The sequence below is a fragment of the Beauveria bassiana genome (assembly GCF_000280675.1).
Source record: "Beauveria bassiana ARSEF 2860 unplaced genomic scaffold BBA_S00026, whole genome shotgun sequence".
Classification (NCBI taxonomy): Eukaryota; Fungi; Ascomycota; class Sordariomycetes; order Hypocreales; family Cordycipitaceae; genus Beauveria; species Beauveria bassiana.
Window position 1 is genome coordinate 284,595 of NW_007930861.1, and position 10,547 is coordinate 295,141.

The 10,547-nt window shown below is 53.0% G+C and overlaps 5 protein-coding genes across 5 annotated transcripts in view; 3 read left to right on the top strand and 2 right to left on the bottom strand.

Annotated features, from left to right (window-relative positions):
- Nucleotides 1-92: 92 nt before the first annotated feature.
- Nucleotides 93-1,381, bottom strand: BBA_07645 (exopolyphosphatase-like protein; the record flags this gene model as incomplete). Its single annotated transcript, XM_008602742.1, has 2 exons — nt 93-1,198; nt 1,264-1,381. 2 exons carry the CDS (start codon nt 1,379-1,381, stop codon nt 93-95), a joined length of 1,224 nt encoding a protein of 407 aa, XP_008600964.1.
- A 1,131-nt stretch (nt 1,382-2,512) lies between these two features.
- On the top strand, nt 2,513-3,468 carry BBA_07646 (glutamine amidotransferase class-I; the record flags this gene model as incomplete). Its single annotated transcript, XM_008602743.1, has 2 exons — nt 2,513-3,124; nt 3,181-3,468. 2 exons carry the CDS (start codon nt 2,513-2,515, stop codon nt 3,466-3,468), a joined length of 900 nt encoding a protein of 299 aa, XP_008600965.1.
- A 709-nt stretch (nt 3,469-4,177) lies between these two features.
- BBA_07647 (uncharacterized protein) lies at nt 4,178-5,029 on the top strand (the record flags this gene model as incomplete). Its single annotated transcript, XM_008602744.1, has 1 exon — nt 4,178-5,029. One exon carries the CDS (start codon nt 4,178-4,180, stop codon nt 5,027-5,029), a length of 852 nt encoding a protein of 283 aa, XP_008600966.1.
- Nucleotides 5,030-7,370: 2,341 nt separating this feature from the next.
- On the top strand, nt 7,371-7,826 carry BBA_07648 (uncharacterized protein; the record flags this gene model as incomplete). The annotated part of the gene is made up of 1 exon (XM_008602745.1): nt 7,371-7,826. One exon carries the CDS (start codon nt 7,371-7,373, stop codon nt 7,824-7,826), a length of 456 nt encoding a protein of 151 aa, XP_008600967.1.
- A 944-nt stretch (nt 7,827-8,770) lies between these two features.
- BBA_07649 (major facilitator superfamily transporter) overlaps nt 8,771-10,547 on the bottom strand; it is a gene marked incomplete at both ends in the record, with an annotated part of 2,267 nt that continues 490 nt past the window's right edge. Inside the window, 3 exons of the mRNA XM_008602746.1 lie at nt 8,771-9,338; nt 9,422-9,848; nt 9,890-10,503. Of these exons, the coding sequence (XP_008600968.1) occupies nt 8,771-9,338; nt 9,422-9,848; nt 9,890-10,503 (1,609 nt within the window). The remainder of the gene's footprint in view (nt 9,339-9,421; nt 9,849-9,889; nt 10,504-10,547) is intronic.

The following is a 10,547-nucleotide window of genomic DNA, read 5'->3' on the forward strand; positions in this document are numbered from 1 at the left end:
CAGCAATACAATGGGGTTTTTTTTTTTTTTTGCAACCAAGAGTCTATGAACGGGCGCTAGTACGCGGACAAGCCTTGGTCGTACTCTGGGCGCTACAAGTTGGCTCCGGCCGATTCCATGGCATCACGCAGTAACGGGGCCACCTGTTTTCTGCTCGATTCAAGATCAAGCTGTCTCCATGCATGCCTGGACCCTTGCTCGTCGAGGACGCCACCGTTCCACTGCGTCAACTTCAACGTCTCCGTATTGTCCTTTTTGAACCTCTCGACCGCCTTCTTGCCGGGCCCCGTGAGGCCCCATACTAGCAAGTGTCGCTGAAATTCGCCGCCCGGGTTGGACGTTGTCATGACGGACGCAATGTCGAGCGCCTGCTCCTGTGCCCACGCCTGCAGCTCCCGCAGCAAAACGTCGGGTCCGTTTCCTATGCCGAGGGAGGCGGCCTTTTCGAGAAGAAAGTCGAAATTCTGCACAGCGCAACTAATGCCGAGCTTGATTCCGCAATTCTCCCACTCCTTGTAGTCCTTGCGAAGAATGTCGCGCAGGCTGAGCTTGGACAAGTCTTCCTTTGCGGCGGTGACTTGTTCATAATAGGCATTTGGGTCAAAGTCGGGGTCGTCGTGCATGAGCTCCGTCTGGAGGAGTTTGGCAGCGCGCGAATCCTCGGGTCGGACCTTTGCGGCGTTTGTTAGGTTGATGGTGTCGATGAGAACGGGAGCAAGGGCGACCTGCGCAAGCTGAGTCAAGTGCTTGCTGACTGGTTTGTTAGTGGTGGCGATGGAAGGTAGTTTGGCGTTGAGCAAGCCGCGCCAAGCATCTGCGTAGTGTTCGACGACAAGACTCATGCAGCTCCCACAAGTCTCTATAACGCGAGGCGTAGCCTGCACAGAGACGGCACGTTCGTCAACATGGTGGTCGATGCAGCCAACAACACGGCTTTCGTATTTTTTGAGGTTACCAGTGAGTACGTTATGGTCGACCAGAACCCATTCGGTATCCTTTGGGTCCAAGTCTTGCGGAAGCTCCGACAGTGTGATGAGATCAGATGCCTCCAGATCAGCTTTCGCCAGAACCGGGACAAGCTCATTCCTCAACGCAAGGTCGTCTCGAGGCAAGTTTGACAGTGGGATGAGCAGTCGCTTGGGCGCAATATGCGACCGAATGTAGGCCAAAACAACAGCCGAGCACAGCGAATCGAGGTCTGCGGGGGAACAAATCAGTAAAATGACCTCAAATACAAGGTAGCCGAGGCTGGCATGTTCTCACCCGCAGATTCGTTGCCCACAACAAAGGTGAGCGGCAGAGAACGCTCAGCAGGTTTCGCAGCGAGAGCTTCTCTGGCCGCGGCCAAGAATACCTTGAGCGATATTGTGCTTGTTGTCATGATTGTCCGCGTGCGCCCTGAAGAATGCTGCGAAAGGCGAGAACGAGGGCCAATGAGGCTTCCGAGTGGGTGGTGTCTCGAAAATAAATACAACTGCCTTGCTCGCATCTGCGACAATCGAAAAAAAAAATTGAAAAAGGTCCGGCAAATCTTTGTGAAGAGTACGCCACTTGATTGCGGGCAACGGCTACGTGCTTGGCTCAAAAGCGCAGCCTTGTCGGGGCGAGCGAGGCTGCTGGTGTGGTGATACAAGGCACTCGCATTGAGCAAAGTGCGCACCACAGTGTGGTTGCAGAACAAGTTGCCGCTACATTATTTTGCTCAGGCGGCGCCAAATGTTGTGTGTGGGGTGGGCGTATCATGGCTGCAGTCTCGACGCAGTTTGGTGAAGCGAGCCGGCGTGGCATGTCGTGAGAAAAGTCTCGGGCTGGAAAATATCTTTCGCGGATAAAGGAGATTTGACTGTGATCAAAAAGCTGAGACAGTGAGATTTCCCATCGGATCTGTTTGTTCTCGGGGAGCTGCAGCCCTGTCACGGTGCATGTGCACATGACGCTAGCTGTAGGCGGGAACGAGGATGCGGATATGCGGCGCATTAATAGACTTCAGGGGGTGCAGAAGCGAATGATGATGATGATGATGATAATGACCATTGGCTGGCGGTGGTTCAAGTTATCGAGTCTGAGTAAAGTGAAATTGATCCGATAATGAAATTGAGGTGCCTTTTGTGAAGTTGGGAAAGATGGCGTCGCGGTACGCTGGTGGCTGGCTGGGTGAAACAGTCGGTCCGCGCTCTGTTTGTTTGTCAGAGCGGCCCTGCCGGCAGCTGCCAGCTATCAAGACCGCCCATTTGCATGCGCCGTCGGTACGTGGTTTGTACTGCCCTCCTCTTTACATGAATTCGAATATCCAAGTCCACTTTGGCTCTCGATAATTGAAATCTCGACCTAGGAAAAATTGTCGCATTTTTTTCCATGCCATCTTGCGCCCTAATTATCGCTTACAACTTCCGGACCTCGTCTCATTTTAGCCGCGCTGGAATGCCGCCCGGCCTCCGCCCCGCCATCCGTGATCGGCCCCTCCTGCAACTCGAACCCTGAAAATCAAGTCGCCGCGCTCCCCTCCCCCTCCATGCCGCGCCCTTTTTCCTCGTTCCTCCGTCTCGCCCTCTTCGCCATCTGCTTAATTGCTCTGCGCTTCGTCTACATCAACGTCTCACCGCTTTCGCCGTCCCTCACCCGCCCTCCGCCGCGCGCCACCATCATGCCTCCTCCTCCTCACTCCGGGCCACTCCGGCTCGCCGTGCTCGAGGCCGACACGCCGCAGCCCCAGACCCGCGCGCGCATCGGCAACTACACGGCCGTCTTCACACAGCTCTTCCAAGGCGCCTGCGACATCTCGACGCCTCCCAAGAAGCTCGCGGACGAGCTGACCATTTCCGGCCACGGCATCGTCGACGACCTGCACGCCTACCCGTCCCTCGACGACGTCGATGCGATTCTGATTTCCGGGTCGCGCCACAACTCCTTTGACAATGACCCGTGGATCCTGAAGCTGGTCGAGTACACAAGAGCGGCGCTCGCGACGAACCGCGTGCGCATCATTGGCGTCTGCTTTGGCCACCAGATCCTGAGCCGCGCTCTGGGATGCAAGGTCGGCCGCAACGCCAAGGGCTGGGAAGTAGCCGTCACCACTGTTGACCTGACGCCCGAAGGCAAGAAAGTTTTTGGCCTGGAGAAAATGGTGGGTAGCAGTATTCACTTTTCTTGATGACTTGTTTTACTAATTGTGGCTGTCAGCGAATCCACCAGATGCATACCGACATTGTCGCCGACTTCCCCGCCGACGCCATACCTCTCGGCGGCAACGATAACTGCTCTGTACAGGCCATGTACTCTCCTGGCAAGTACATTGCCGTTCAGGGACACCCCGAATTCACAAAAGACATTGTCACCGAGATTCTCTTTAACCGCCACACCGTCGGCGTCTTTACGGACGAGCTTTACAACGATGGCATGTCTCGGGTTGCCGACGAGCACGATGGCTTCGTCATTGCTAGAAGCTTCCTGAAGTTTTTGAGAGATTAGACATTTTGCAGAATAATGAGACATAGACTTACATAGATACAATCTAAACCAGAAGAGCAGAACAAACGTGCAAACTGCTGAGATACGTATATATTTGCCGCTTTGTACATGTGCAACGGGCGACGGTTTAACATTGTCACTCGGTAGTCTGCTAACTTGATATCTCGAGTTGCAACAACAGATCTCGCCACCGTTGCGATCATCCCCGGATTCGCCGTGTACTGGCCTTGTTACACAAGACAGCCAGCCTCGTCTACCCAAGTTGCGTGACAATTCCCATGCGTGTGGCATTCATTTATATTTTCAAACCTTTTTGTGCCACGTTTCGAGGCCAGGTCATCACCCGTCTGTCTTCCTTGGAACTCGATGTAAAAGCAAACAATCAACTCAAAGTGCCACGGCACCCCTCCAAGGTGCCCACACCCTACAAAGAACGAGGGATAATTATGGCTGCAAGCATCCACCGAGGGTCATACTAGGATCGCCAACTCTTTGTTTCCGTCGTACAAGAGCCCGTGCATTTGGCTGCTTGCCAGCAGAGTCATTAAAAACCTCGTCGCCAGCTTGGGGGCTGGTCGTACAAAATCATGTCCAAAAAAACTGGCGTGCACCTTGATCCAACCCCCCCAACGTTCGTTCAACCAACGACTTGAGACACGCAACACAACACAACACAAAAACACAACAAGTCGCAACGACAAATGACAAGATGCCAGGCGCGGGCTCCTTTGGCATAGAATGCCCCTCTGGCGGCAAACTCTACGCCAACAACGCGACCGCGTTTCTGGGCTGCTGCTCCTTTGACCCGGCCACCGTCGCCGACGGTCTTTGCACCGACGCCGGCATACGGCCAATGGCCTTTGATCCCGACGCGTACGACAGGATTCCGGTGCAAGAGTGCGCGGCCAGAAGCTCTTCCTTGTGGTACTCGTGCAAAGGCACCGAGCCGCCGTTTCTGGGCTGCTGCACGCAGAATCCATGCATCAAAGGGTCCTGTAGCAAGCCAAATCTCCGCGCGGCCAAGCTCAGCAGCAACGAGAGGCTTGCAAAGTCATTTCTAGGGGGCGTCTCGGGTACAACAACGACATCAGCAACGGCGTCTTTATCGACAGCGACGACAACACCAACAAAAACAACAGGGACAGAATCGTCAACCACAACACCATCGTCAATCACAACACCAGCGTCAACCGCAACACCGACTCCTTCGGTGACCGCGGCTGCGGGGGGCGGCAGTGGCGGCTCTCAAGGAATCCAGCCAGCTGTTGTTGCCGGAATGGTCGTCGGCATTGCAGCCGCCGCCGTGGCCATTGCATTGCTGATTGTCTGGTGGATGAGGCGGAGGCGTGTTGCCGCCAAAGAAAAGGCCTTGACGGTCGCGGGCAACTCTCCCATCAACCCCGGTAAAGATGGTTCGACACCATGGACTTTACCACTTGCATCGCCACCAGACTACTCTTCGCTGGCAAGGGGCGAGAAATCCGTGTATGCGGCTGAACTCCCGGGTAACGTCTGCTTCGAGTTGCCAGGGGAGTCGGCGAAATCGCCACACGGCCGCTGATTTTTTTTTGTTTCGGGTTTTTTGTCTACGAGGATTAAATGAAAGCATGACTAAGTTGGGCTACAGAAAGAATTGCGCAATATCCTCAAAGACCCCATCCATCTTTAGGTGCCACCGACTTTCAATGGCTCATGAGGATCCAGCTAAGAGGCTGTGTGACATCGTACCAATAAAAGCAAAACATGCACTCGCATAAAACAAGGGCGTTTTGCAAAAGGGAAAGCTATATTCTCCATCATATGTTTCTATTTTTGAATACACAATGTTTTAGTCCCAATTTCGTGCTCATCGCTACCCTTTCTGTGACGATTCCGTTTTTTTTTTTTGATCCCCTCCCACCTGAAATCAACATGTTTCTGCGCCTCACATTGCGTGTCCCGCTGTGTGCGAAATGCAGCAGCAACGAATTGTGTCCCCTTTGAAAAAAAAAAAAAAACTGGAGGGCGATCGCTCTAAAAGGTTCGAGACCGGAGCCGCGTCAAGATCAGAACTAGTGGCGCAAGAAGAATGGTCAAACCGGAGATGGAAAGGATATGCCAGCCGTAAGCAGGTTGGGCAAGGATGAGTTGTTTCCACAACACCCAAAACAAGGCGCAGCTTCAAACTAAAGCCTCGGGACGTTTCTCGGCAGGGAGACTGACAATTGTGCCCGAGGGATGCCGTGTTGTTTTTTGCACCTGTTTCGATTCCTTTTCGAGTTACGAAACGCAATGCCTTTAAAAGTCCAAAGAACTAATCAGAGTCAAAGATTGCAGATACTTTTTTCCTGGTGTCAAATCTAATTTGGGCACGCTAATGCCCGTAAACACACAAAGGTTATGGTATTGATTGTTATTACTGGAATCTTAATGTACCGTAATGTACGTCCTCGTCACTGAGTGAATACTGACGAAAGGCGTCGAATTCCAGGTGATGCCACTTGCAGCCTGCAGTCTATTCAGATTTGCGCCCATCGAAATTGATCAACATGTCCTCGCTTTCATCTTCACATTATTTGTTGCTCAGTACGCTATCGGAAACACACAACCTCTAGGCGACCGCGAGCAAAAAAGGTGTTTCCCGTTACAAGATTGGTTGCTAATGTAAAAATTCAATTCCATCTCCTGCTGCAATCATGACGACACGGCTCGTTTCCGTCGCGCCAACCAAAAGCGTAACTATAAAGCCAAAACCTATGCAAGTTTGGCCACTAACAACTTTTGGTCAACCCGCCAACAACCCGCCGTGCCCGCTAGTTAGCTTTATTTTTATCCCACCATTCCATGCCAAGAATTCATCATTGCACGACATTTTGTAGCAGCAAAGCAGCTAATTGAACATCACTGATCAGTGACAGGCGGCGCCATTTCATCCTAGAAGCACGCGGGGGGCCCGCCTTCGGAGGAGCTGGGGGCATCCCGGCGCAGGTGAAACGTCATGTACTTGCTCTGCTCCGTCGTCATCAGCTCTTTTCATGCCACCTTGGCGCTACCAAAGACATTTGTTTCGCCTGTGACATGCAAAACATACTCTTACCCGACGGGACGATCAGGTTACTTGCATGGAAAGATTGCGCAGGTCACAAGTTCGCAAATCGAGACAGCTGGGCATCAGGACCAATTGGCCCCGCGCCCGGCATCATTCGTATTCCTCATTTCAACGCAATGAAACTGCCAAGATCCCTTTCTCAACGGGCACATATCGACGAGAATCATCGTGGGCCGGCCAACTGGAGGGCGCGCCCCCCAAAGCCCCCCCCTCCCCAATGAAGCTTCCTAAAGCTTCATGCTGCGGCGTCTGCTTGAATTCGAAGGGGCAGCCCGGAAACAATGCAGTGCGTCATCCAAAAGACCGACGACACGCTTGAATCCACATTCACCCTTTGCTGTGTGATGGTGTGAAGCTCAGCGCAAGCAAAACCAAAGAGAAAAAGCTTAATGCTATTGTTGCCTGTTGCTTCGCAGCTTACTTGTTGCGAGCAAAGCAAGCACAACCCGACCCGGCCAACCTGGTTGTCCTGGCTTCTTGGTTTTTTTGAAGACGTATCCGGTATGCACCTGCCGATCTCTCCCTCGCTATATCCGACCAAGCAGACTAGACCAGTAGCGGATCATCCGTCGTTTTCGGGGCGACGCGGGCAGACCCAGGGAAGGAGGGCCAAGAAGGGAAGCTTCTATTACGCAAGCTCTTAATAGTGGTTTTGCAAAATGTTATAAAGCCCATTCTTTTCCCGTACTGCTTCGCTCCCGCAAACTCTCTTCTTTCAAGTATACCTGATAGCAAGCCCCAGTCTCTCACACAATCGTTTTACGTCCTTTCATATAAGTAACATCAAACCCAACCAAAAACACACATAATCATCATGAAGCTCTCTACTGTCTTCCTCGGCCTCGCTGCCACCGTCGTCGCCCAGGACATCACCAGCGCCATTGGCGGCATCATCTCCAGCGCCACTGGCGGCGTCGGCGGCCTCATCTCCTCGGCCAGCGACGCGCTTCCCGGCGGCGGCTCCAGCACCTCCGCCTCGGACGCTTCTGAGACTGGCTCTTCCGCTTCTTCTGCCACCGACTCCACCACCTCTGGCTCCTCATCCGAAACTACTCCCACCTCGTCGGCCTCTTCCGCTAGCAGCAGCAGCAGCAGCTCCGGGGCGAGCAGCCGCAGCAGCAGCAGCAGCAGCAATGGCGGTGGCGGCGGCGCCTCGAGCACCTCGAACGGCAACGGCGCCTCCTCCACCGCCGCCGCAGCTGCTCCCACCAACGCTGCTGGCTACCTGGCCCCCGTTGCTGGTCTCGCTGTTGCCGTTGCTATGCTGTAAAAAAAAGACACAAAAGCTTTTACTACAATAATATGGGATCTACAGCACCAGAATCAAAAGGGCTGTGAGATGCGAATACACAGGGCAGCAATGCCCGGACATGTTTCTTTTGGGGCAATTATGCAGAATATACTAGCAGTTTTAGGACATTGGTAGTAATCAAATAAAAGAGATTTCGAGACTCGAGTTATTATAGACCATACAATCTTGTTAATTTAACATTGGTGCCTTGCAACCAAGGCTAGTAGCCGCACTCGAGTCTTTGAACGCGCCAATCAAGCCGTCCACGGAAGAGTACGCCAACACGCCGCCATAACCAAGCCTCTCACTGTGTAAAAGCATCGAGCATTTCTCACAAAAATTGTTTCTCATTGCGCTTGTCAGTACCGCTGTGCCCCTGTATCGATATACTGGTAAGTTTGCGTACCTAGTCAGATCAACCACCATCATAGAGCCTCGCTATTGAGCCGAGAAACTGCAGGCAACGCGTATACGGCCTGATTCGGGCCTGCCTCGAAGAGCGGCGAAACTGGCCCAGGCTATTCACCTCAAACATTTTTGCTCTGCGCAGAGGCCGCATTGTTCTTTAGCGCATTCCCGAACTGACTCGCCTATATTTTGAAATGCTAGCAAAGCTCTACCTATGAGATGCGGGGGGGACGAGCGGCGATTGCCTACAACGGGTCCTTTCGCTATCGGTCGTGCGTCTCGATGTAACCTCGAATGGGACGACGGGCCGCAGTCTGCAGGGACGTGCGGAGGCTATCTATCACGCTTGCCTAGCATTCATTGATCACAAACTAGTACTCGGTGCACAGACAACAAGGAGCGAGTGGCTTTGGGCCAACAGGACTGGAAAGAGAGGAGTCTGCAGATGAAGAGCGCTTCAGTGCGTGCGGCAGATAAGATGCTATGCTTTCGTTATGTAATGATGCATCTTCTATTTACAAGACGTTGCCCTTCTTACGGCGCTCCTTGGTCTCCATATCCTTGACGTTGAGGTTCTTCCACATAAACAAGCATGCGATGCAAATCGGCAGAAAACAGCAGCCCACAATAACCATGAGTCTTTGGACGTGACCGTACGAGACAACAATGGCATCACGAGCAGGGCTGCCCATGGGATAGCTGAGCTGCACCTCGAGATCGGCATAGATGGCGCTGGCGTTGCTCTTGAGCTCGGTGGGCAAGTTCTTGTAGAGCTCCCTCGGCAGGACGTTGGTCCAGAGGCCACCGGCAACGGCCTGACCGATGGCCGCGCCGATTGAGCCAAATAGTCCAAAGAGGGCGATTGCAACGGCAGTTTCCTGGTGGGTGACGTTTGCCATGACACTGAGCTGCGCTGTGGCGGCCCATACACCGCTGTAGATGCCGCTGAAGAGTTGGCACATGACAAGGTAGCCGACGTGCGACGAGGGAGTGCGGAAGTGGATGAGGAGTGCTGTGCCAAGTATGGCGAATGGCGTCATGCCAATAGACGGCCACTTGTAGTACCCATAGTATCGAATCAGACTAGAGTCAAGTTCGGGTTAGAAATCACGGACGGCAGGAAAGGGATAGTTGGTTTTTTTTTTTTTTTTTTTTTTGAGACTTACACTCCAGTCAGTGGACCAATGACGGAAGACATGAGAGAAAAGGCGTTGAGAGTGTAGCTGGCGTTGGTGATGCTGAGGTCATGGACGACTTGTAGATATGAATAGTAGTATGTGTCCCAGGTGAAGATGGAGAGGAACATGAAGCCGTAGAGCAAACAAGCGCCCAGAACGCTCCTGTCCTTGAGGTGCTTAAAGGGAAAGTACTGGACAATTGCAAAATACTTTTCCCAAATGACAAAGGCGACCAGCAGGACAAAGCCGACGACAATCATGGCAATAATGTAGCCAGTCTTCCAGCCGTTGGGGGCATAGTTGACTAGACTAAAAGGCAGCAGGAGAAGACTCCAGCCAAAGATGGTGAGAAGCATGCCCACAACTTTTGCAGAAAAATCGAGATTAGTACACCCAAGGAAGGAGAGAGAGCAAACTTGTGGATCAGAGAGAGATAGATTTGTGAAATGCACTTACCGTCAAACTCGATAGCATAGTGCTTGCAAGTTTCATAGTACGAGCGCGCCTTGACACGCTCAGGAAACTTGCCCTCGCGCTGGGCCTTGAGCTTTGCCCACCAAAATATGACCAGCACCGGCGCGGCAAAGACGGGCATGATGATGCAAAACGCGCCAAACGCCCACCGAAAGTTGGCGTGCGTGTAAAAGAGGTCGGCAATCTTGGGCCCGCCAAAGGTGGCGGCGATGCTGGGCAGCTGCAGCACGCCAAAGAGCACCATCCGGTTGCGCAGCGTCGTCATGTCGGCGTACATGATTTGGATCACGTACTGCACGCCAATGTGGCCGACCCAGTAGATGGAGTTTGCCGCCGTGTACATTTCAATGTTGATGCAGGCGGCCTTCATAATCATGCCGACAATGATGAAGACAATCATGACGGCGAAGCCCTCGGCGCGGCCCCAAATGTCAATGATTTTGGCAATGGCGAGGGTGCAGACGCCGCCGAGGATAAAGGACAGGACGTCGGTCACGCCAATGAGGCCGTGCACCTTGAAGTTGGACGTGACGTAGGGGCTGAGAGCACCCTGCACGCTCTGGAGCAGAGTGTCGACGAAGCTGACAAGGTACAGACTGCGGGGAAAAGTTATTAAAAAAAAAGAAAAAAAAGAAAAAAA